Source organism: Cololabis saira, chromosome 5 (genome assembly GCF_033807715.1).
Source record: "Cololabis saira isolate AMF1-May2022 chromosome 5, fColSai1.1, whole genome shotgun sequence".
Lineage (NCBI taxonomy): Eukaryota > Metazoa > Chordata > Actinopteri > Beloniformes > Belonidae > Cololabis > Cololabis saira.
Genome location: NC_084591.1, coordinates 22,415,738 through 22,443,310, shown reverse-complemented (window position 1 = coordinate 22,443,310; position 27,573 = coordinate 22,415,738). Strand labels below are relative to the sequence as shown.

Below are 27,573 nucleotides of genomic sequence, written 5' to 3'. Positions count from 1 at the left end.
GGAGATGTGTTTGCCAGAAATGGCTTACCCTACCTTTAACTATTAATTTGTTATAATGTACTACAGATACAAAATAAGATGTTAATAATATTGGATTTAGACTGCAGACGGGCCAATTTAACACTCAGACCCTTTGGTTTTTGTCCTTACACGGCCATGCTGCTTTAATATGTACAGACTGTGTTCTGGAAAAAAGCAAGGCCTACCTGGGGAAGATGTTTTAAATAAATAAAAACAAATATCTCCGACTGCTGCAGTTATATGCTAATCTTTTATTCATATAATAGATTTTAGCACCCATCAGTAAATGAATTTTTTAGGACAAGCAAGAAAACTTTTAGAGCCATCCTTTAAAAAAGATACTGACATGCAACAGATTATGTTTTCCTTTTAGTACACTGTTATGAGTTTACCCCTCTTAACCACTGTCATTTCAGAGCACGTTATTTATTTGTGCTCTGCTTCCTTGGTAAAGCCTAGAGCAGAGCAGGAACGGTTGGAAATCTAAACCCAACAATAAGAAGAAGAGAAAAATGGGGGGCATGCATGTTAGATTAGGTGCAAATTAGTAAAACAGATGGTGTCCACATTTCATCAGTGTTAGGCATGCACAACCCTGAGTTTGTTAGGTCAGGTGGGGGTTTCTGGAGGTATTTCTGAAAAGGAAATATGAAAACATTAAAGATGAATACTGCACATCCAGTTTAAAAAAATATCTAAATAGAAAATGGTGCTTAGAAAGGTAGGATTAAAATTCTAGGTATTTAGCAGTGATGATCACATGACAGGTGTGGCAGTCAGTCACTTCAGGTACACACCTAAAGAAAGAGAAACACGTCACAGAGAGACAGCAGAGACTGAAGTTGCCCTTTGTTTCCTATAAGGTATATATATATATACTATAGGTATTTTAGTTTTATATTGTGGAGTTGTTCACTTGACCAATATGGGTCATTACCAGAGCTTTGGGAAATGTGAGCGATTCTAAATCCAGTGAAATGGTTATTTATGTCTAGCTCATTATTCAGCTAAAAGGGCAACTTCAGTGTCCGTAGATTTAATGGAAATGGATCTGGGTTTCTGGGGGAAGGGGGAAGTGGTGGCTGTATGGTGGTCGGACCAGCAGGTGGCAATCTTTTCCTTCTCACAACTCCCCATCCCCATCAGGAGGCGTGTGGGGGATGTGAAGCAGATCAGCTCATGGAGGCGGGTGACTACAGAGGTGTCGGTGATGCTCGATGACAGCTGGAAAGGGCGACACCTCCCAGATGAACCTTAATTATTGCTTTTTTGTTTTTTCGTATGGGTACTTTTGGAGATTGTATTTGTATTGTATTGTGCAAAAAATACATAATTAAATAAATGATGAATCATTATCCAATGATTAACTTTCAGATTTTCTTTCATCCTGTGCATTCCGGCTCAGACACAGACTATGAGGAGTTTATAAGAATAGTTGATCCAAAGAAAGGGCCCATGCATTGATCCCCGCAGATATCTGTAGGTTTAATGTAAAAAAAAAACATCCATTTAGGGTTGTATTGCCTAATTTCATCATTCTAGTTCTGTGAGAGCTAATGTTGCTGCTTGGGAACTTGTTGTGTAAGTGCTTCTACCCGGGAGTGAACCGACTTTGAGCTAAATACTCTGATTCTGTGGGCAACAGCAACAAGTCCAGGGCCCCCTGATGTAGCGGAACAGATAATGAACGTCTGGGCCAGTCGTGTTCTCAGTCATCGAGTTTAAATACAAATCTTTGTGGGGATGAAGGAGCTGAACATGAGCAGCTGATCCTGTCTTAACGTAACCTAAGACACGGCAGAAGCAAGAGGCAAAACGTAGAATGAAAGACACCCAAACAAGAAACCGGAGAAATGACGAGGATGGGGAATCTTGAGAGGATCACAGCGACTCAGTTAGCATAGTGAACGAGAGACTTGGGTCCAGTCCCTTTTCAACTGCTTAGATCTTTGCCCACTCCTTTCCCCTATCCCTGCCCTTACCAGTGTTTGTTTGTACCTGTGTGTGATGAGTCTGTAGTTTGACGGGAATTAGATGGGCATATAAGCATTATATTGCCTGCATAAAGTGAAGATGTTTACTGTGTAAAGTGATAAAAAACGTCATTAAGATTAATAATATGAATATGGGTTTCCTTTCCAGACTGGCTGTCCAATATCCTATTATTATTAGTTATCTTAACATACTTATCCTGTTTGAATCACAACACCAACCTCTGCTCCTTGCCTACAGCTTCATTACATTTTCAGTACTATTTTTGTGTTTATGTTACAACAACACAAAGCGTTGACAGCATTTAGGTATCGTTCTTGAGCGGAGAACAAGCCCACAAGGTTCAAGGGATGCTAACTACAGATTTACAGAAAAACCCCAGCAGGGATTCAAACGAGGAAGCTTCTTGTGTGAGGCGGCATTGCTAACCGCTAACCAACGAGCCGCAAAACCTTTGCTTATTAGTGAGATGTTCAAAACTGCTGATGGTCAGTTTGACGCGTATATGGGATTAGTAGTAACCGGCTGCTGTTTACTTTCTTAAATCTTACATAGGAAAGAAGTAGTGATGGTGTAGTTATTGAATCACACACTCCATCTGCATTTTGGTTTAGCTTTTATTAAATAAATATGGGCACAGAGGCTGTTTCTCAATATGCACTCTTGTCCGTCCCTGTGTTTTGTGGACCTGTGCTGTTCCAATTCAAGGTCTCCATCTGGTTGAGTACAATTGAAATTCCCAGATGTGTTTCTGCCCATTTCATCGAGCCTGTGTCTGGTTGACTCAAGACGATGTGACACCAGACCGTCGGGAAAGTGGCGCTCCACTCCAGACCTCCACTCACAAGTGGTCGCTGGTCTGGAGTGGAGCTGGACTTCCCCACAGTCTGCGTCCTTCTCTCGAGAAGTCAAAGTATCCCAGAACACATTTAGCAGTAATGAATGAAAAAGCTAAAACTAGAAATCTGCGATATTGCTGCTGTGTAATGAAACATGTCGTAGTTTTAAGACATTTTCACATAAAAATGTTCTTGCTTCAGATCAATCTCATCAATAATCCAGATAGAACCTAATTTCTTCAAATGTTAGAGATTCCTTTTTATCTCCACTATAATGTACTCATAACAGAGTTGACATATAAACCCATAAAGAAAGAAAGGATGTTATACAAGTAATGGTTATGTTGATTTTTGCCAGAGGAGACCATGGTTACAGTATCTGAGCTCTGAGTACATCCAGGACGCTGCTGTTCAAACAGTACAAACACTGAATCGCATCCTCTCCGTCTCTACAATACTGTCTCTCAAGATGAAGCTGCCAGGCAGAAACGGCCGAATATGCACACTTTGTCATGAGAAACAGCCACTGCAATACAGCATGTGATGTTGTTATTTGAGATTGTAGTTATTTAACTATAAAACCTGGTATGGACGAGAGCACTTTTATAATGTCCAGAAAGAAGATGTATGTTCTTTTTTCACAGCCTGCTCGTGTTTATTTGTACAAAGAGATCAATGAGTAGGCTTCTAAATGGACCTAATCAATAAAATGTTTACTATTAAACCGCCTTTTCATTTCCTCGTTCTTTTTCTTCTTCTAGTTTTGACAGCTAGTAGCACATAAATGTATTTAGCTTCAAGATTGAATCTAAACTTTAAGCCTCTAACATTTCTTTATTTTTTTGTTGATGTTTTTTTCGGGGGCGGCTACGGTTTGTGTTTTATTCGGTGTCCTGGCAGTCAGATGATTCTGCCAGCTCTGGTAGTTACCGGGAGGACCCCGCTGGTCCGACGGCGGGTCTGGCGGAGCCAGTGCCGTGCGATGACATGCCAGCGGTGATTGGGGCGGCGGGGGGGAGGGGGTTCATTAGGGGGTACAGAGCTTGCAGGGCACGGGAGCTCCCCCGATGCCTCCTCTCCTTTATCCTGCTGTTTTGTGAAACAAGAAGCACAACAAATTGGTTATTTGGGGTTCAAAAAAAAGAAATACAGTAGAGCAAATATACCAGCATAAACGCATGATTCATGTAGTTCATGTGCTTCATGTGGTTCGTGTTCTCATTCCTGATGCAATGTTTATGGAGGTCTGTGAAACGCCCTCAGCAATTTACTCAGCCTTTAAATATCCAAAGAAACACCATGTCCCATTTTATTGCCTTTTTACTGTTCCAGCTTCACTAGAAAGGTCAGGCTGAAGATCTGCAGTCTTCCTTTAATTAGAGTAGAGGAGCAGGTTGTGGATGGAAACCTGCTGGATTATTGTGTCCACATGCAGCATTAAACAGAGCTGTGCTACACTCATGCCAGTACGAGGACGGTACAAAGTAAAGGCTGTACATTAACCAGTTTGTCATTTTCAAAGCTTTGACAACACTTAATAAACATTTTCTCAAGCATGCCTTTCAATCATTTAGACAGCACTATTTTAATTTCTTAATATAAGAACTACTTATTCTTAGACTGCTAACTGCTAAGCTCATGTTGTATCAACAATAAAAAAAACTCTTATTTATCCATATTCATCCATAAAACTCATTTTTTTGCAGTTGGCTAATCTATGTTATAACTCTAGTATACAAAGTAATCACTTACCGACAACACTGTTAGTGTTTGTGTCTTCAAAAACATCTAAACATGAGTCATAAATAATTATACTAAGTAATAATGAAATAAAATGTCCTAAATGAATGATTGAAATGTGATCATTTTTACGGAGCCCCTCTGGTGACATTTGAAAAAAATAAAATAATGCGTGGCCACGCATTAATAACTCGTGGCCACGAGTTAATATCTCGTGGCCACGAGTTAATCAATGTGTGGCCACGAGATAATCAATGCGTGGCTACGCATTATGTATCTCGTGCCCACGCATTATTTTACTCGTGGATGGCATTATAACCTAATGTCTGGACTTCGTGGATGCAACTTCCTTGGTGGGATGGTTATTCATCATTAATAACGGTAATTATAGTCTATTTATATCAAAGAGCAAGAGTATTGTCATGGCGAGTGTAGTAATAACATGTGACATTTGAAAAAATAAAATAATGCGTGGCCACGCATTAATAACTCGTGGCCACGCATTGATTATCTCGTGGCCACGAGATAATCAATGCGTGGCCACGAGTTAATATATCGTGGCCACAAGTTATTAATGCATGGCCACGCATTATTTTATTTTTTTCAAATGTCACCAGAGGGGCTCCGTACATTTTACTAATTTCAGATGCTGAGAAGCAGCCCAAAGCATGACACTCCCACCACCATTCTTCAGCATTGGAGGCATGTGAGTTGTTGAACTAATTGTTTGTTTGTTTGTTCTTTGGCCATCAAGTAATCATTCAGTGACTGCTGTTAAAGGTCATCTACATGCTGTTGCACAACACCGCAGCTGCAGTCTTCAGATAAACTGAGAGATAAAAGCGTGTCTGAGCGGCAGACATCTTTGACAGAATAATAAACTGAGAGGTCCACTGGGTCATGCAACATGTAGCTGGGTCAATGAGACAGCCATCAATGGCTTGGAATGTCTATCACTAGCGGGTAGGAGTGACCAGACCTACAGACGTTTAGCCAAACAGCAGTTTAAGGTGTTCATAACAAAATCCTGACAGCCTTTTTCATCGGAGCAGGCAGTCTTTCTGACATTTCTGACACACCGGTAAAGTGAGTCATGGCGAACTCAGTGGTTCATTCGCTGCCTGTCACTGACTCCTTCAGCACAAAGTGGGCTGACAGAAGCAGATGAATAATCCACACTCCTTATTCATTGTCATGATTTTCTGGGCACTAATTACTTTGTTCGCTGTTCCTGGTTTTACACCATGAAGAAAACAGATTTATCATAATAGGCCATTTAGAGCTCCTTGTTACTTCTCTGTGAGCTCGTCTGGGCTTTTATTTTGGATCTATATCCACAGTTGACAGGGACAATGGCTCATTCACTGTAAGGGCTATCTGAACAGGCTGAAGGAGATAATGAAAGTAGTGTTTTTAGGCACAAATCTCGCCTCTTAAAGTCATTTATCCATCTGGAAAGCCTCCAGAATTTGTACAGTATTATTCCTGCATAGAGAAGCATCCAAGGCCCTGATTCAGCCTCAGCCTCTACCTGTTACTTATTTGATGAATACAGGACTTCAATAAGTGGCGTTTACATAACCGCCTACGGCCTCTTCTCTGTTCTTGATTCCCTCAGTCCTCAGTCCTCCATCTCTCTCTCTCTCTCTCTAAAAGAGCTTTCATCGACTCCCTGTGCTATGATCATAGAGTCACGGTTGGATGGAGTTCATTATTTATCCTCCTCGGGTAAACAAGCACATTGTCTAATCCTTAGCAATTGCAGCTAATGAGCACAAACATCTCTGTATTAATATTCCAGCAGTTTTGAAGGGCTTCAATCATTGAATGTGAACACCCAGACACGGAGGGTTGATGGCAGGGAGAGGACATGCAAGCAGTGAACCAGGTGGACTGACCATGTCTGAGTCCACTCCCCTCTGCTCCAGCAGCAGGGGCTTCTCCTCCGTGATCTGCTGCTCCTTCATCCCTGCCATCCTGGACAGCAACCTGCGGTCACCATGGCAACATGCAAAAAGAAAAAGAAAAAACAGATTTTGAATCAAACTGGAACTATAGGCATACGGCACTGAAAATATTAGAATCATGTGCATTTGAGTCGTGACACCTTCCTTCACAGGGACATTTTACAAATCTGTGTTGTGAAATAATTCGAGGGAATCAGTCACAGCTTGAATGTTGAACTGAAATGGAATAATCTGGGTTGCTGACAGATGAGAAGGTGGTTGGAAACACGAAATGAACAGAAATAATTTACTCTTGAAAAAAATCCAGGACTTGGGTGATCACAAGAAAAGAAAGTACTGTGGCTTTTCAGATTGAAACCAGAGAATAAAACTCCAAAATTGAAGGTTAACTTAATTATGGTCATACATAATCAGGCTTCTTTGCATTCCCATGAATGTAAAACTGAAAACATGGCTGACTGTGGAATCTTGCTCAAAGTATCTATAAAAACACAGCTGACTGACATCCTGCTTTAGTTGGCAAGAAAACAGGGACACATTTAAAACGCTAATCAACAGACACATTTAGCGAGTGGAGCTTAGACGTGCAGAGATCACTTCTCCAAAGATGGCACGAGGACTGAGGATGGATGAACCAGGCTGGCGGGGCGTGTCCAAGCACACAGCCAACACGCAGTTTCAGGCAGCACACACCCGTCACGTCAACACACACGAAGGAAAAGGTCAGATGGTGTTAAGACAATAACAGGGCTGATTATGACATCAGTGCAGCAACACAAGTACACAGAGAAGCATGTCCAGACGGACTCAGGGATAATTCAGCTGACCTCAACAGCATATGTTCATACTGGAAGAGTTTCTATTTTCTTCTTCACATTTGACAGGAACTCATTCAGTTTAATCAAACTCTATTTATACAGCAGTTTAGGGACAGCTAAATTCAGAGTTAATGACAAAATGCATTTGAAATGGACTGAAAGTTTAACGCACACCCATAGATTATAGGTGTGATTAGTCAAGATTTGAAAAAACAAACACTAGACATAGGTCATATGAGGTAGAATCACAAGCAAACTTCATCCAAAGAAACCTAAAGTTTAAGTTCAGTAAGAACCGTTGGCCTTTATTTTAAGTGCTTAAAATATTTGATCCTTTATTGACTGATAATTAACTGCAGTTTTCCTAGTTGCTATGTAACGTACCAGACCACTGGTATTTGTACCCCGACAGAAGGGTTCTGAAACTAGCATTCAGTACGCTTACTTTGGTACTGTTACTAACTTTTGATGATGGAAAGTTGAATAACTGCGAATCACACTGAACCAAACTGTATTGTGCTGCTTGGTGGAAACAGACACGTGGCCTGTGCAACCATCTACATCATCCTCCTCCCTCGTCATCAAAGTACCCTATGAGATCGTATTTCAGTCACATTTCATCTGTGCTTCGCCTGAAAGACTGGGCCAAAAAAAAGGAAGGCAAGAAGAAGCACAGTGCCTTAAAGTATGACTATCTTGCTCTCGTCCCACTGCCAAAAATATACCCGACAGCCTGCAGAAAATGCTGATGATGCTTATGAAGTGTAGAAGGTCATTTCCCGTCTCAGTGCACCAGGAGTTTAACATTTTATAACAAGCATTATTTCACATTTAACATAAATTTAAGCAAATTTTCAAGAACTCAAAATCCAACTCCATGAGCTGAACTTTCTGTAATATGACCATACCTGCCAACATTGGGCTGTGAAAAAGAGGGAGATTTTCTGGGGTAGCGGTTGGAATGCTCCACTCACAACATCCCCACCCTGATATAAACAAGACGACTTTTAATGAGCTTTAAATCCATAGCTACAATGAAATGTGCTAAAATGTACCTCCCAAAATGACTCTACAGCATTCTTGGAGCCAAATATGTTTAATATTAATAACAATAAAATACAATATACAATTGTATACAATAATAACAAAAAACAATGCTGTCAATAATGTCATCTTCTAAACCACACACATACTGAATCACGCACTGAGGTGGTGGTGGTGGTGTGTGTGTGTGTGTGTGTGTGTGTGTGTGTGTGTGTGTGTGTGTGTGTGTGTGTGTGTGTGTGTGTGTGTGTGTGTGTGTGTGTGTGTGTGTGTGTGTGTGTGTGTGTGTGTGTGTGTGTGTGTGTGTGTGTGTGTGTGTCCAGGACTTCAATTTTCCAGGTTCTCTTTGTCCCCCAAGGACCTGTTGTAATTGTAGGTGTCAGACTTTGCAGCTTCAATCACTTTCTTGGAGGGTACATACTTGTGGCCAGCGCTGGTATGGTTTATCTTGCAAGAAAGAAGTGCGCAAAGAGTATAATTATCCATACTCATTCTGTTTTCTGTGAGGATCTTTTTCACCATGCTGAATGACCTCTCTGAGCTTGCCTTGCTGTGAGGGATGCAGACCATTGCCTTCATCAGTGATGCCAGATTTGTAAACCTCTCCTCTTTCCCTAGAAGGAACCTGTCAACTCTCTCTTCCTGTGGGAGATCCTTGCTTGCTATGACTTGATACTCCACCAACTCTTCCCTCAGCTTTTTTTCAAAGCATTTTCTCAAACAAAACAAATTTTCAAATTTTCAAATAACAAAATAACATATTTGAACCATTTTACAGACAATAAAATAACATTTATTTTGTTACTTGAAAAATTAAAAATATGTTTATGTAAAATATGCTTTGCTGATGAGAAAATATGTTTCTCTATTTTTCTTATTTTTGTGAGGGGGGATATAAATAGTTTTTCGGCACTACCTTGTTCTCTATAGCTGATATAACACGAATTACTCCTATGTGGGATCAATAAAGTTCTTATTTTTGCCATTTGAGAAAATTAAATATATTATATTTGGTGCCTAACTGTTTCCCAAGTATATTAGTGCGTGTGTGAATGAATAAATGAGACGTAAAACGTAAATCTCTTTGTAGAAAGGCGCTTTATGAAAATAATTCACAATTTACTTGTATTAGTTTACAGCGCAGTCTTGCCACATCCAATATGGCGGCGACGTTGGCGTATCGCAGCAGCTCGATGGGGTGTCTACGTATATATGTCTATGCCATGGTCTCCATCCCACTCATTTTGTGTAGCCCAGGAATGGACGTGAGTTTGGACGTAGGCAGTGACGTATGGCACGCAAGGCACGTACTGTAGGGCGGGTGCTTTTGGGTTGGGTTTCCAGGTTGTAAGGTACCACGACACGTGAAACACCATTGACTCATTTCACTTTAAAATCAGGAGATAAGCGGGAGGAATTACAAATCGGGAGCAGGGTGGGAGAAATGGTTGAAAATCGGGAGTCATAAATTGGGAGTGTTGGCAGGTATGAATATGACCAAATTCTCGAGTGCAGCATCAACCGACAGGATTCACCCCAAACAGCTCTGTGTCTGTTCTCTCCTGCATTGTTTCCTCTTCTTGTTTCTTTGACCTCTTTCGTCCTCTGCTGCCGTCTCTGGCAGTCGTTCAGCATTATTTGTGTTGTCTATCTGACACTTTTGAAGACACAAAGCCCAAATGCCATTTACAGTAATTATCAGCATGCAGCGCTTGTACGTGTTATCCCACAGTGTGAGATCCTCTAGTTAACAAAGACAAAAGAAAAAAAAAAGAATCCATCCACCCTGACAAGTGACACGCTTCATCTCCTGCATAGATATCTCAAATTTGTACCAGTGAAAGCTAATACGCGACTTTCTGCCTCTATGCTATTCTCAGAAAGACACAGGGTGACTTTGGCATGCAGAGACTGAGTTGACTGAGGTTTTTGTGTCCAGAAACTCAAGCATTTTCTGTCACAGAAAGAAGCCAAACTAAGAGTCACCAATATCCAATTAGCCCAAACTTACAGTTTCTTCAAGCAAAGGAATCGTTAATCTATGCAGCTGAGTGAATGCTGGAAATATGGAGTTTAATGAATCAACTACATGTCAGAATATTCCTTTTAAAGGCAATCGACTGGAAAACTGTGCATTAAAAGCTCTTCTAAAGAAAGTAAAATGTGTCATAGTTCTACACCGCAATAATATGCATTCATGGTTTAACGGTTCCATTTGAATGGCACTTAAGCACAAATGATCAGATAAAATTTAAATGTACACATTAAAAATGTGACTTTTATTGTGTTTAATACAATTTAGGATTACACTTGGGAATTTGTTTTTGCTTTTTGTGTCTTCTTATTTCAGGTGAAAACGTTGTAAACATAAATGGCTTGTAAAAAAAATAGTTGTGTTGTTTTTAAGGTTTTCAGATTGCTGCACTTTCTGTTCGCATCAGACAGTCACCCGTTCAGGAAAAGCACTGACATTTATTTGAGCAAGGGCCAGCAAGATGAAAAATAGCTTCTTGCAGGCCATAAAACTCAACTATTATTCCATATCACCTTTATTTCCTTTTTGTTTTATATTATATTTACATTACTCATAAGCTGCTCGGCTGGTTCATTGATTTAACAATAATGACAGTAAGTTGATTCTTGCATTTTTAAGCTTGATTTACCATTCAGCAACCTCACCATTGCAGCAGGAAATGTGTGAAGTGTTGGTTGTCACTGAATTGTTACGAGAATATCCATTACATATCAAGCTAAGTCACTAAAAGCGTCCGTCACCATTCAAGCTACATTGATCAAGGTCTGGTGTGATGTCACTGTTAGGAAAGGAAACTGGTTAAGATATGAAAGCATTCATGAGACACAACGTGCCATACCTCTACTACAAGACGTGCAGGCAGTTACTGTACTTTGTCATGACAAAAGATTTTTTTGACTCAGCTATCCTTGCTGCCTGAAAATTCATTTTTGAACCCATATTCACTGTCATTTTTTGTGTTTGTTGTATGACAAAACAGGGTTTGCAGACCAGTTGAGTGTCATCTTGTGTTGTGTGTATGACCAGTAGTTACTGATCAGTCAAATAGTTTGAAAACCACAACAACTGCAAGGATCCCAATTGCAAGATAGCAAGTCATGTAGTCTGAACAGTGCAGTAATCTGCCAACGCCTAGTTGTGTGGTGTGAAACCGAACTTTGATGAAGTTGTACAGAATCAACTACCGTAAGTTGTTTTTTGTTTGTTATAAGAAATTGAGATAATGAGTCCAATATTTGAGATCTAAGAAAAAAGGAGCTACAATAGATATCAGATACATGGACAGATAATAAAGTAACAAGGTTACGTAAGATTCGAGGTCTCAACAGCTCAAAAACACTCATCATTCAAACCTTAAAGGAGCCGTCTGTAAGAAATGGCCAAAACTGGTACTGCAGTCACTTTCAAAATATTGTTGAGCGGCGTGTACCCTCCCCCTCCTCCCCCCGACCAGAGGTTGCCAGGTAGGCTGCAGAATGCAGCAGGAACGTAGGCTGCCATGGTTGCGATAATTAGAGCCGAGCTGGCAACCCGGATGCCGAAACAATACTGACTTTGTGATTGGGAGATAGGTGGAGGGTGGAGCTTCAGAAACAATACTGACTTGGTGATTGGGAGATAGGTGGAGGGTGGAACTTCAGAAACAATACTGACTTGGTGATTGGGAGATAGGTGGAGGGTGGAGCTTCAGAAACAATACTGACTTGGTGATTGGGAGATAGGTGGAGGGTGGAGCTTCAGAAACAATACTGACTTGGTGATTGGGAGATAGGTGGAGGGTGGAGCTTCAGGCCAAAACAAAAAATGACAACATAAACATCAGTTGAGGGCTGCAACTCCTCTTTTTAAACTGGAATATCCTGGCTTGAGTGCTGTTGTCAGAGATATAAGTATTTGAAATGAACATGATTTTTAAATGTCTGTTGACATATCGGGGTCATTTTATGATTCGTTTTATTATTGCTCTTACATACAGCTCCTTTAAAGTAGGCCTTCCGACCACTTTTTTTCCTTCCTTCTGTTTACCTCCTGCCTTGCTGCCTCCCTCCAGCCGTGACCAGTTTATTAAGTTGGTCAGCATGACCTTTCTGGAGCTACTGGAATAGAGCCATTAATATGAGAACACAGCCAAAACAACCCCCTCTCCTCCTTCCTCTTGCTCGCCCACTTTTATATGATTGTCTGCTTTTTTCCACATCATTTAGTCTTTAACGCTTTATAATCTTCATAAACAATAATAGTCATTGGCATTTAATTTTAGCTCCCCAGTCTGCTGTACCACATATATATATATATATATATATATATATATATATATATATATATATATATATATATATATATATATATTTATTGATATACAGTATATACATATAGATATATACAGTATACATATATATCCACTCAAAATAATGTTATGAAAGCTAAAAAATGAGAATATATGCTGTTTAATTTTTGAAACTTTATAGTGATAAAGGATACAGAAATTTCCCTAGGTCTGCATTTGGACCATATATTTATTTTAATTCACACTTTTTATTTAAAAAAACAAATGAGAGCAGCCAAGTGTTGACTTGATTGATTGTAATTTTTGAGAAAAATCAAACCACCAGACATCTGTTTTCTTTTTGGGGTATTTAGGTGTTGTGTAAATATGACTTTAGACTACATGACTAATATCAGCAGATTACTACACAGCCTGCTGTGTTGTATTCAGGAGTCTTAAGGTCACTGTGTAGTCCATGCTGATCAGACTCAACAGGGGAACACAGTACAAGAGTAAAGTATGACCTGGTCATCACTGGCCGGTCTGGTTACTTCAGAGCTTGGTTAGCATGTTGCTGCTTCTTCGTCTTTGTTGTATCATTGCTGAATGTTGGAAAGTGTCCCAGCCTTCTTCATGGTGACCTCACAACCGTGGTCTTCATGCCTGGTCCTCGAGAGCCTCTGTCCTGGTGTTCTAGATGTTTCCCTGCATTACCTGATTCAAATTATTGGTCGTCACCAACTCGCCATCGAGGTACCATCAAACACTAGATGGTGGTTTAGGTTCTTTTCAGCAGCACTGTAGCTTGTAGTGCCAAGCATCCTTTTATTTACTTCTCATATGTGTGTAGCTTGTACATAGCAACAGAGTAAAAAAAGCACATCTTCCGGTTGGAGCTGAAAATGTTGGGCATCAGTAATTTTTACAGACATTGCAGCAATCGATCAGCGACATTATGGACTTGTTGCTGACGGTGCACTGCAGAGTAGAGGAACAACTTGATGCTTTCTGAAAGCACACACTGGAAAGGGAAAATTGCTTTTTCATAGGATTGCTGTGAATGCACAGCTGGAGAGTGGATTCAGAATGAAGAGGCATCGCCAACAAGTGTTTATAGTGCAATTGCTGTGTGAAAGTGACTGTTGATCAATCATCAAAGTACCAGTAATGAGATTTAAATGTATGGGTTTATGCTCAGAATCTTCAAGCAAGGCAAGTTTTTTTGTATAGTAGATTCCATATACAGGACAATTCATAACATTTACATGAAAAGATATTAAAAAAGTACAAGTGTTTCAAAGTAGAATTAAAGACAGACAGACATAACTTAAAAAGAATGAAACATATGAGATTCAAGAAATAAAGGTTGCAGTGCATTATGGGAAATTACTGAAATGCAGCAGTAAATAAAAAGGTTTTCAACCTTGACTTAAGGAAATTGAGTTTCAGCAGCCCTGATGCATTCTGGGAGTTTGTTCCACAGGTGAGGAGCATAAAAGCTGAATGTTACCTCACCGTGTTTGGTTTTAATTCTGGGTACAGAAAGTAGGCGTGAATCTGACGACCTGAGGGTTCTGGTTGGTTCATCATGGACCAGATCAGAGATCTATTTTGGTCTCAGACCATTCAGAGATTTATAAACCAGCAGCTGGATTTAACATCTGTTCTGGGACAGACAGGAAGCCAGTAAAGATCTAAGACCTGGAGGTATATGGTCCAGTTTCCTGGTCTGTGTGAGGACTCGGGTCTCCTGGTCTCAGTGAGGACTCGGGTCTCCTGGTCTGTGTGAGGACTCTGGTCTCCTGGTCTCAGTGAGGACTCGGGTCTCCTGGTCTGTGTGAGGACTCTGGTCTCCTGGTCTCAGTGAGGACTCGGGTCTCCTGGTCTCCTGGACTCGGCAGCAGGTTTTGGACCAACTGCAGCTGGTTGATGGAGGTTCTAGACCCGTGAGACCAGCGAGATAAAAGCTGGACAAGTTTCTCCAAGTCCTTCTGAGACATCAGTCCTTTAATCCTCCTCATGGTCTTTAGGTGATAACAGACTTCACTACTGTCTTCATGTGGTTGTTAAAGTCCAGGTCTGAGTCCAGAACCAGTCCCAGATTCCTGGCTTGGCTATTTGTTTGTAGCTTTGTTATAACTGGTGCGCTTTGTTTGTAGCTTTACTGCTACAAAGCTGAGTGTCGACATGTAATCTTTTTTCCTCGGCTCCAAACACTATTATTTCTGTTTTTTCTTCATTTAACTGAAGAAAATTCTGACACATCCACTGGAATCCACCGTGTTGATTTGATCAATGCACAAAATAATCCCTGTCTTTAAGAACAGACTCAAACTAAGTCAATTCTGTACCTGAAAGTCTCACGCCGTTCTTCAACCAGTCTATCAAGATATTATGGTCAACCGTGTCGAATGCAGCACTGAGATCCAATAAGAGCAAGACTGAAATGTTGCCACTATCACTATTGGTGTGGATGTCATTAAGGACCTTTTTGTTATAACTGGTGCTCTTTGACATCATAGATGCTGGGAAATCCTTGAAGTTTACAACTGTGCAGCAATAATTGAGTATTTCTTACTAGGAATATTGGTTTTGTTTCCAGTTCAGGTTCAGTTGTCTTATTGGTGAAAGAAGGAGAGTTAATATTTCCCTAAGCATCATGCGTGCTGCTCCCTGCCTGACATTCTCACTGTTAAATATATTTTTATTTCTCTGTTCCTGTAATTCTTCGCTGCTGTTTGACAGTGCTTTTTTTTTAAACACCTGCTTTTCTGTCTCTGAACATCTCTTCTCTCCAGATCCCTTGTGATTTTACCTCTCTCTCTTTTCACTCCAGCTTGTCTGTCTTTCTCCTCTGTCACTGTCTCTGGTATGAGTTATTCTTCTTTCACACTTCACCTCATCCTCCTGTCTCTACCCGATCCCCAGCCAGTCTTATCACTCTCCTTTTTACCAGCTCTATTCACTCTGACATGCTTATGTAAGACAGCTGCCGGTGAAATCAATTACCATCGCTGTCATATCAGTTATATTTGGCCTCATGATGCCACTGGTACTGGTGGAATGGCACTGGTGATACATTCCTCTTATTTTCTTTTTGGGTGTGTAATTCTGGATCTTTTGATAGAAAGGCGTAGGCTTCTTGAAAGAGAAAAAGCTGTGTTATCATCTGTGACTTCAAATGATTCAGATTGTAAAAATGTTGTTCTTGACCTCGAGAAGATGATTCAGCATAGTTTTGGTAACTTAGCTGCAGTCAATATGACCAATCAAAAAATCTTAAAGACAGAGAGCTGAACAATTTTGATAGAGGTTCAGTGGATAAACCCTATAACACGGGTGTTAAATTTGTATTAAATCCCACCCTTAAATCTTATGTGACATAAAAAAGTCATGTGACCTCTTAAAGCTATATACGATATATGAGTACATTTTGGTGTTGATGGAAATGTGTGTATTGTAGTGTACCATATCTGCTCATAACACTTGGGGCCTGATTTACTAAAGGTTTGCGTGCGTAAAAACGTGTGCAAACTTGACAGAACCCGCAAACCAATGTGCAAGCTGATCTACTAACAGCGTGCAAAGAGGACTGCGCCTCTCAAATGAGCAAAATAGCACACGCTATTCATTTAGTACTTTTGCCCTGATGAATAATCAATATGGGGCGTACCCGCCAGAAATCGCTAAATACTGGGAGGGGAAAATGCAAATATCTCCTTTTACCACACGCAATGAGATTTACCAAGCCTGAAAGTTTTTGCGGGGATTGTGATTGCGTCTGTATTTAATACGTTCGAAAGGAAGGTGCTAATCTGCCCAGCATTACGCAGGGATGCTTGTTGGTGCCTGATTTGAGGACTGGGGTGGGGATTCTCCACATGCAAAAGGAGAAATATTTTATTTGAATGTTAAATCGAGTATTATTCAGCAAAAGGTTGCCACAGAAGGCACCTTCATTTTTTTTATTTCTGATAATAAATAAATCATGTGTTTTCATGGAGAAAAAAGTGTTTCTTATCGTGCGCCTGTTCTGCAGTTGTCATACCCTGGTGTTGTGCCGTATTCAGCACCCCTGCCGTGAAAAGCACCCCCTCGTCTGACAAAAATGATATTCTCATTCCGTGCCACGTTCTGTTTAGCGTCCAGTTTTGTGTTAATGATTCATGTTTAAATGCGCTCGTGGATTCCACAATAGTCATACTTTCCTACAATCACAGTCACAGATAACAAAAATCGGGTAAATGGTTATTGATGTCATTAATTAATAGCCTGCTTACTGTGTTGTCTTCCATAATATTTGTAAATATATATAATATAAACTCCTAAGTATGTGTTTGTGTGAGTGTGTATATATAAATATATTGAAGTGTCAGTGTGTTGTTTTTTTTCTTGGTCTACTTATCATTGAATAACTCCAACTCGTCAAATTTAATTTTCCGCTCGCAAACCGTAAGACACGCAACACCTCATTTAAATACTGCGGTTTGCACCTGTTATCAATTGCGCACGCAATCTTAGTTGATCACCCGCAAAACACACAACAACAGCACGTGCAAACTTTTTCAGTGCACACGCAATTTAGTGCTCTTTATTTAGGATCTTAGTGAATCGGGCCCTTGGTGCAGTATCATGCAACACTACCATTTAAGTCAGTCATTAAGTCTTGCAGGGTGTCCTGCCACCTCTTGTCTGTCTGTGTAACCTCAAGTAGCTATTAAAGTGTCTGTGCATATCAATATTTATGACTCAAGCATAATTTGTGAATAAGTGCCTGATTAGATGGTCGAGAGGAAATAATCTCATCAGTTCAACTTAATTTTACTGACAACGGGCTTCCATACCTTTTTTATTTTAAATTGGTGAATGAATATGATTTTATGGTGGCTCAGTTTCATATGTATACTCATTGATTTCATGTAGGTTGTACTGATTCTACAGGGTTAATGTTGGTATTATCACAAACTTCCTGTTTCCAGTCAGTTTCCAGTCAGGGTTTATTTCAATAACAACATCTTGTTCATAGGTGTATTTAAGGAGCAAGGAGTGCTCATCTCTCACATGCCAGCTGTTGTCTCTCACCCATCAAACATGCCATCATTCTTTAAATCCAAACTCTTCCCCAGCTTCCCCCTCTAGGCTCCATGATGTTCCTCATCTATCATCTCTACGTATGCCCTCAAAAGTGTGGATGTATTAGACTAAAGTCTACATTCTACAATGTGTTTCATTATTAAGAAAGCATTTGAAGTCTTCACACCAAGAGCTGGTTGATTGAATCATTGATAAAAATTGTCCACCATTTTTTTCTTTTCTCTAGTAAATATGACTGGTGTTCAAAGCGATCGTCATGTGACCCATTGGTTTCTGAAGAGCAGTTTTGAAGCCCATTTTTCTCAGTGCAGGGGCAGCCGACAGCAACACAATCAAAGTTAGCTTAGGGTACCAGCTCCTTCAGCAGATCCCCGCCGAAATATCTGTAGAGCTGCCAGCAGACGTTTACAGCAGAATATACCGTTTAACATGTTCTTGGCGGTGAAATAAGAAACTACTGCCGCGTTTAGCCAACGCTAAGATAATACAAACGGCTTCGCTAAGCATGGTTGCATGATGATTACAGAAGAGGAAGTGATAATTGCTAGCCATTGGCTGAGCCAACTGTCAGCCAATCATATTAAAAACAAATGTTAATGCTTTATATAAATTCTGCTAAAAAAAACACCCCCTCAGAGTTATCATGGGTGTGAAAAAAAATTATTGAGATCCAAACTGTTTCTTGAACCAGGCTGTAAATGTGTTTATTTCTACTCCAAAGTTGAACTTTTAACATGGGACTCATTGGAGATTGACTCCCTTTTGGAGCCTCCTCAGTCGAGGAACTGCAGCGAATCTCAATTTCATATGAAATTCAACCCAGAAGTTAGATTGGGTTGGCGCTGGATCCAGACCAATGAAATAGATTCTCATACAGAGGATACGTATTTTAATAATGCCTGATTAGTTTGGCAACTCTCTTTTTTAGGGCCCGAGCACTTGCAGTGCGAAGGCCCTATTGTAATTGCAGGAATTATTCTTCTTCTTCTTATTATTGTTCTGACAAAAGGAAGGCCTTTTTGCCCCCCTAAACGTGCCCAAAAAGTCACCAAATTTTGCATGCAAGCCAGGTCTGGCGAAAAATTTGATATTTAATGGTTTGCATTAATGGGCGTGGCAAAATGGCTCAACAGCGCCCCCTTGAAAACTTTGTGCCTCAAGCCCCACAATGCGGTTTGTCGTACATGCACGAAAATCGGTACACACCTGTATCATGGCACAACTTAAAGAAAAGTGTCTGGGCGTCATGTCGAGAAACCGAACAGGAAGTCGGCCATTTTGAATTAATCGCGTCACTTTGGCGAAATTGATGCCTTCCTTCGGCAGTTAATACGGCCCGAACCGTAACGTGCACCCAGGTGTGTTATACATCAAAATGTGCGTCTCCATCCTCCGACACCGCGCATTACTTTTCTCTTTCAAAAGCGTTACCGTAGCGACGCTAGACGCCAAAAAGTGCGCCCACCCTTCATCTGATTGGTTCAGACAGAAAAAACTTTGCGCCTCAAGCCCCACAATACGGTTTGACGTACATGAACGAAAATCACTACACACCTGTATCATGTCACTACTTAAAGAAAAGTCTCTTGGCGCCATGGCCGAAACCGAACAGGAAGTCGGCCATTTTGAACCTTCTGAATTAATCGCGTAATTTTGGAGCAATATATGCCATTCCTTCGAGAATTAATACGGCCCAAACCGTATCGTGAACCCAGATGTGTTATACATCAAAATGTGCGTCTCCATCCTGCGACTACACGCATTACTTTTCTCTTTCAAAAGTGTTACCGTGGCGACGCTAGACGCCAACAAGCGCACCCCCCCCTTCATCTGATTGGTCCATATTTGATAGTTCCCCAAAAGGCACCAAATTTGGCACGCAAGCCAGGCCTGGCGATAAATGTGATATTTCATGGTTTGCATTAATGGGCGTGGCAAAATGGCTCAACAGCGCCCCCCCGAAAAATTTGTGCCTCAAGCCCCACAATACGGTTTGACGTACATGCACGAAAACCGCTACACACCTGTATCATGGCACTACTTAAAGAAAAGTCTCTTGGCGCCATGGCCGAAACCGAACAGGAAGTCGGCCATTTTGAAATCTGATTGGTCCATATTTGATAGTCACCAAATTTTGCATGCAAGACAGACTTGGCGATAAATTTGATATTTCATGGTTTGCATTAATGGGCGTGGCCTAACGGCTCAACAGCGCCCCCTAGAATACTTTTCTCTGCCATAACTTTTGAATGGTTTGACATAGGAAGTTGTGGGTGATGTCATGGGACTCTGTAATGAGTCCTTAAGCTTCGTTGGCCTTAATTAGCCCCGCCCCTTCTTCTGATTGGTTGTCCCTTTTTTCTGCTATAACTTTTTTAATGGTTTGACATAGAGAGTCGTGGGTGGGGTCATTTCTGATATGCTTATGGGGGGCGGTGGCCGTGAGTGCGAGGGCCCGTTCATCGCTGCTTGCAGCTTTAATTTCATTTTATTATTTTTTTCAATTGTCCCCCTCGTGACTCTGTAAGTGAGGTAGGAAGCTGCGAGGAACAGCTGTGCAGTTAGCTGTTTAATCCTAGTAAGACCACAAAGTGCTATAAATTACAATTTCCGGCTGAGTGAGGGATATTCAGACTTAAAGTGTTGCCAGTTTTAATGATGTTTCATGAATGTTACTGTCTGCTGTTAAGGTCGATATTTGCCCGAGGAAATTGTGCATGATCAACCTTACCACTTGGATTAAAAGGTACATGGTAACCTGAGCTGCAACCTTCTCCCTGGTAAAATATGATCATATTCAATTGATCACCTTTCCAAAAATCTTCAAATAACCTTAAAAGAGCTTGTGATTTGTTGTTGGTTTGTGTCTCTTTAATATGTAGTTGTTTTGCATTTCTGCATCAGTTTGTGTTCAAATGTTGGTGTTTTGTGTGTTTATAATAATTTCAAAGTACAATAATTTTGTATCAGTGTATTTTTTTGCATCTTTTACATCATGTTGCATTCATTGTTTTGTGTGTTTCTGCCATTTTGAATTAGCTTTGCATCTTTTAATGGTTGTTTTGTCTCATTGCAAAGTAGTGCCTGTGTCTTTGCTGCCGTTTTGTCTATTTGTTGTCATCTGATTGATGTTTTGATGAGGAATCTTGTTGCATATCCCCCTACATGGCAGCACTAGTAAGTCCTTGAGATGAGCAGAGAGACATGTGGCCATCACAGTCCAGACTCCACAGAGGAGGACCAAACTTCAAAGACTCTCTTCATGCTCTTAACCGACTGGGCTCGGGCAGCCAAATCATCAGCGGGTGATAAGTTATTTACAGGTTTGTTTTCTGTCCTCTTTCATAAAGGAACCTAACCCCAAAACACCACAAAGAAGGGACTTTTTCTTTTTCCCAAAGAGCGTGTTTATCTGGGAGTTTTGTGGAGAAAACTATGCGCTTTTAAAGCAGTTTGTTGATGAGAACAAAATGGGCCTGTCGTCCTTTTTGTTCTCTGGCTCTTTTGCTTCTTTTTCAGTCTTTAGTTCTTCCCAGACAGGGTTGCTATGACAACGCTTCTGGGGCCTATGGTGTCTGGCTCACATTCTCCTTCATGTTTTCTTTTCCCCTCTTAAATCCCACATTCAGTTTCCCACCGCTTCATATAACCACTTTAACAAAATAACTAAATTAGCCATTAATTTATTTCAGTTGGGTTACAATCAACAAACTTTTGTAATAATCTCCATATTAATCCAATATAATAAAGATGTACAAATGAATTGTTCATAAACCAATTCACTGAACAACTTGTCTCCAAGTAAAAAGGAAAATCCACAAGAGGGTATCCTCTATCGACTGAATGCTGAAATGTTGTTTTCATGGCTGATGGAAACCAGAAACATCTTTCACCAAGGTGGCATCAGCATATAGTGATTCCAAAAACAACCATTTATCATAGATATTAGGTTCCTATAAAACAAACTGTATTTGAGTAATTGAGTCAGCAGGAGATGGTAGATGGTGGGAATACAAAACACTGAAGAGTCTCAGCTTACAATGTTCATGCAGAGTTCACTCTCTGGTTTCTGCTGAAAATGAGGTAATGAGGCACTACTAAATTCATAGCTTTCAGGATTAAATAAAAGTACGCAAGTGACAAAAAAAGGCAAATATAAAGAATATAGAGAAAGCTCTTCTCCATGGTTTGGACTGCATTTAGTAAACACCACTGTGATACATTATCAACATGTGATGAGACTGTGTGTGTCAGGATTTTGATTATACATTTAGTTGTCTTCATTTTGAACACAATTAAAGTGAGAATCTCAGCCCTTCTAACACAACTAATTCACTTTATTTGTACAAACCTTACTCACAACGAAGTTACTCTCAAAGCACACAAGCAAAGCAAATAAGTCCAAAACAGGCCAATTATGAACAATCTAATTCTGTCCATTTATAATCCAATTATATCCAGTTATTTCTAATTCAGTCAATCCTATTCACCCCAATGGAGTCCAGATTCAGAATCACCAAAATGCCAGTTCATAAAAATATATGAAGCTATCTTAAGCAAGCATGAGGTGACAGTGGACAGAAAAACAAAAAAAATTAAAGCTGCAAGCAGCAATGAATGGGCCCTCGCACCCTTGTGCACGTTCAGGCGTGCTGCAGTGGAAGCGCTTGTATGACTTGCATGTAGATTCTTCAGGCCTGGACATTTAGCAGATGACACCAGCCACAACTCTCTATATCAAACCATTCAAAAGTTATGGCAGAAAGTAGGAACTATCAGATATCGACCAATCAGATGAAGGGGCGGGGCTAATTTGCACCAATTATGTTCAAGGACTCAAAACCATGTCTGATGACACCACCCACGAGTCTTTATGTCAAACCATTCAAAAGTTATTGCAGAAAATAGGAACTATCACATATCGACCAATCAGAAGAAGGGGCGGGGCTAATTTGCACCAATTAAGGTGAAGGAGTCAAAACCGAGTCCGATGACACCACCCACATGTCTTTATCAGAACCCGTTCAAAAGTTATGGCAGAGAATAGGGACTATCAAATATCGACCAATCAGAAGAAGGGGCGGGGCTAAATCAGGCCAATAAAGGTCAAGTACTCAATACCGAGTCCGATGACACCACCCACATGTCTTTATCAGAACCCGTTCAAAAGTTATGGCAGAGAATAGGGACTATCAAATATCGACCAATCAGATGAAGGGGGAGCCCGCTTTTCGGCGTCTATCGTCGCCACGGTAACGCTTTTGACTGAGATCGCATCGTCGCAGGATCGAGACGCAAATTTTGATGTATAACACACCTGGGTGCACGTTACGGCTCAGGCGAAGAAGCGGCCGAAGAAATGGCATATATTGCGCCAAAATTACACGATTAATTCAAAATGGCCGACTTCCTGTTCAGTTTCAGCCATGGCGCCAAGAGACTTTTCTTTAATTTGCAACATAATACAGGTGTGTACCGATTTTCGTGCATGTACGTCAAACCGTATTGTGGGGCTTGAGGCACAAAGTTTTCCGGGGGGCGCTGTTGAGCCATTAGGCCACGCTCATTAATGCAATCCATTAAATATAAAATTTTTCGCCAGGCCTGGCTTGCATGCAAAATTTGTTGACTTTTGGGGGACATTTAGGGGGGCAAAAAGGCCCTCATTTCATCGGAAAAATAAAAAAATGAGAAAAAAAAATACCTACAGATACAATGGGGCCTTCGCACTGTCAGTGCTCGGGCCCTAATTAAAATGAAGAAAAAAACATTCCAGCAGAACCGTACTCAGGGAAGGTGGTCATCTGCCTAAACCAGTTGGGGTTCTGAGATGACAGCAAGAGAAAGAGTCCAGTGCATCATGGGATGTCCCCCAGCAGTCTAAATCTATTAGCAGTATAACAAAAGGGATGGTCCAGGGCACCTGAGACCAGCTTTATCTATAAACTGGATCCATCCAATATTGCTACCTGCTTAATCCTGTTCAGGGATTTGCATGAGTCTATCTCAGGTCTCTTCAGGGGAAAGGTCGGGGTACACCCTGAGGACATGCAAATTCCACACAGAAAAATTCCTGCTGGGATCCAATTATGAACCTTCTTGCTAAGAAGCAACAATGCAAACCACCCAGCTCTATTATTTTACATTTGAATGAACGTGAATTAATCTTAAATAGTAAAACAGGTTAGTATCACCAAGGCAAGGTAAAATGGCTCAATCTGTTTAGCATAAGGGATGGTTGTTCCAGTCGTCAACCGGGCCTGCTTGTTCTGCCCATTTGTAACATAATACCGCGCAGGACGAGAAATAAAAGGCTTTAAAAACCGCTCTTCAGAGAACCATGGATGGTATCATGCAGGGTTTATGTCCACTTAAAGGCAGTGGTTATTAGTATTAGCCTTGCCAAAATATCTTGTGTAGATAGGATGGAAGCTGTGACTATTTTTTGGCCCCTGGGGTGTACTGTACTGTTAGCATTCTGATTAAAACTCAACAAAACTTATGTAATAATTGCTCTGGGGTTTATGTTTATGTTCATGTTCTGGATCTCTGGAAAGCGTCTAGAGACAACATCTGTTGTATTAGACGCTATATAAATAAAATTGAATTGAATTGAATTGAAAACTCTCCAAAATTATTTCTTCATGGTTTATACTTTGACTTGCAAAAATCTCAGTGGAACATCTTCTGGATGTGGTTAAGGAATCTATTTATACGGTATTGTCATGACTCGGCCCATGTGTTAGTTCTGTTTTCTGTGTCGTCTTGACTTCTCCTCTCGTTTCAGAGTCCCCTCCCCTCGTATGGTTTTGTCCGTCTCCTTGATTGTCTGCTCCCGCCCTCATTACTTTCACCTGTTCTGTGTGTGTATATATAGTCCCGACTCCCTGTATTTCCCCTGTTCGTTGCCAGTTCCCCTTTTGTCCCTGTGCATTTACTCGTAGCCTTCATCGCTCTGAAGTAGTTGCTAGTTTCCTGGTTTTGACCCCTGCCTGTTTACTGGCTGACCTCGTCTTTTGCCTAATCCCTGTCTCCAAAATTGCCCTCGCTGATTTGTCTACCTCGCCGCTGTCTGATCCTTGTCTGTTTTATGTGCTCTCGCTGGTGGATTACCTGTGCACCGAACCTGTTACTCCAGTAAAGACTGTTACCCTGCCTAACGCTGTGTTTGAGTCGTGCTATTGGGTCCAGACTGTTGTTGCTACACCCTCAGTGCTGATAGGTATGGTGTATTAAGAGCAATGATACTTTTGATGCTAGAGGTGACTGTGGTTATGAAACATGATAGCACAGGTAAAAATCTCTATAGTCCTATATTATGGGAATATTACCAGATAAAAGTTATCTTTTTCTCTATGAAATATTGATTAATGAAGCCATAAATTAGCTACAAATCTGAATCTCATCAGGATAGAAGAACTTGAATCCGTGGTACTTATATATCTGCATATAGCTGATGAAAGGCTTGGGACTAGTCTTATAATTGCCCTTGCCACGCAACAAAATCACACTTTAAGTGGGCATTAAACAGACTCAGAAAGAAGCCTTCCATCTACAAATCAATTGTACAGTCATGTGGAGGGGAGGTATTGGGTCAGATGTTAAATTACTGCATCAATACCTGGAAACCGGGATGGCACCAACCAGAGGGGAGACAGCAGTGTCGCAGGAGGACAAAATAACAATAGGTTGTGACGGAAAACAAGTTAGATTTTTTCCAGCTGGATGGAAAAAGCACAGAGGTTGAAAGTTTGGTGTGACACTCAACTCAACTTTCAAATGTATTCCCTGTCCTTTATTGCTACATTATACTCAACATACCCAAAAAGGTCTTGGATCACTGATTCCCACATGAGTAAAAGTGATGAGGCTCATCTTTGCTCTACTGACTCTCCTGCACCTCTATCATTCAAAGTTACTGATTCTACTCAGGTGTATTAGTTGGGATGGAACACTTCAAAGAGGATAACAGACCTCCACAGGATATTCCTCCTTCTGCTTCAACTTCTCAGTAAGACTATGTTATCCATGTGAACACAGAGCTATTTTTACTTCTCCATCTCCATTTTTCCTACCATGACGGAAATAGTGTTCAACTTAATCATCATCCTCCTAAAATCCAGTCATCTCAATTTTTTCTGTTTAAGATGATATGATTGTTCCCAAACTATGCCACTAACCATTCCAGCAGTGGCTTGTAGTCTCTTGTCCATCACTGATATACTCTGCAAAAGCAGTCATCTGAGTATTTCTGCTGATAATAAAATTCTAATTAAAAACATGGTGCAATATGCACTGAAATGCTTTGTGCACCTGTTCTGGATGCTTTACACACAGTAACAACAACACCCAGCAGCACAACACAAAGCAGAACTAAATAGGACCAGATGTGCAAATGAATATAAATGTGAATATACTCAAATGTATGTGTGGAAATTATGCTGAGTTTTGTTCAGTAAACGGAAATGTTCATGTAAGTTCAGATCAGTTCAGTTCAGTGTCCATTGAGAATGCGGATCACCTGAGGAAAAAGAAGCCCCTCCTCATCCTCTCTGTATGAGCCTTCAGGCAGTGGGAACATCTCCCTAAAGGCAGCAATGTAAAAAAGTCTGCAGTAGGAGTGGGTGGGTTCTTTCAGGATCCTGGTGGCCCTATTTCTGCAACATTTATTGTTAATGTCCTGTGGACGGGGGAGGGTGGTTCTGATGATCCACTAAGCTGAGCGGACCACCCACCTGACTGCCAAATGTCCTATTTGGAAGCTGCTCCCCATCCACATGATGATGCCTCTTATGAGGATACTCTCCACACAGCAGGTGTGAAAGTTCCTGAGTATCCTGGCGGTGGCGTCATCTGTGCGTCTGTTGGGACGATACGCAAACTGCAGGGGTTCCAGGGCAACAGGGAGGGAGGTGGAATGATGCATTTTTCACCAGCCACTCAAAACACTTCATCACCACAGATGTCAGAGCTACCTGGCAGTAGTCATCCAGGGTGTTTTTTCTTGGGCACTGGGACAATGACAGTCTGCTTGAAGCACCTGTGGACAACTCACTGGGAGAAGGAGAGGTTAAAGATAGCTTGTTTTAAGTGGCTAGTCAACACAAGCTATCAGGACACATCCAGTAATCCCATCTGGTCCGGCAGCCTTCCTGTGTTCACCCTCCTAAACTCCCTCCTGGCATTGTGGTCCACCACAGTGAGCACCACCTCCTCTCTGCCAGGTCATATGTCCGGTTGAGACCTGGTAGTCTCAAACCGAACATAGACGTTGTTGAGTTCATCAGCCAGAGACTAGTCAATGCCCACCTTGGATGTAGGGGCTGCATAGTCCATTACAGTCTTCAGTCCCAGCCATAGTCCTCTGGGGTTACAGCGAGTCTGGAGCTCTAACTTCTTCCCATAGCCACGCTTGGCCTCTGTCACTACCGTGTAGACACTAATGGCGCTTTTATACTAGTAGCTACTCAGCCCAACTCGACTCGTCACGCCTCGTCTCGCCTCCACTCGCCTTGTCCTTGTCCTGAGAAGTGGGCGAGTTGGAGCAAAGCTCCTGTGATGTATTTGATTGTGTGATCTAAACGGAGAAGACAACAACACTAAAGATGTATGGAGGAGATGATATATGTGCTGCTTGGTCTGTGACTTGTCTTTGATATCAAGTTAAAAAATGAGAGTGAAAGAAGCTTCAAGCGGCAACGCTTTTTTAAAATTTTGTTTGTGTCGGCGCTGCTGAGAAATCAGCTGGGAGCCGCGA

At 41.0% G+C, this 27,573-nt stretch overlaps 1 protein-coding gene across 5 annotated transcripts in view; it reads right to left on the bottom strand.

Annotated features, from left to right (window-relative positions):
• ndrg4 (NDRG family member 4) overlaps positions 1 to 27,573 on the bottom strand; it is a 73,419-nt gene that overhangs the window by 33,268 nt on the left and 12,578 nt on the right. For 3 of the 5 annotated variants that reach the window (XM_061721220.1, XM_061721218.1, XM_061721219.1), the window contains exons 2-3: positions 6,491 to 6,581; positions 3,783 to 3,941 (exon numbers count right to left, since the gene is read on the bottom strand). In XM_061721220.1, the coding sequence (XP_061577204.1) occupies positions 3,783 to 3,941; positions 6,491 to 6,568 (237 nt within the window). In that variant the 5' untranslated portion in view covers positions 6,569 to 6,581. The remainder of the gene's footprint in view (positions 1 to 3,782; positions 3,942 to 6,490; positions 6,582 to 27,573) is intronic. The other 2 variants (XM_061721222.1, XM_061721221.1) reach the window with 1 other exon arrangement.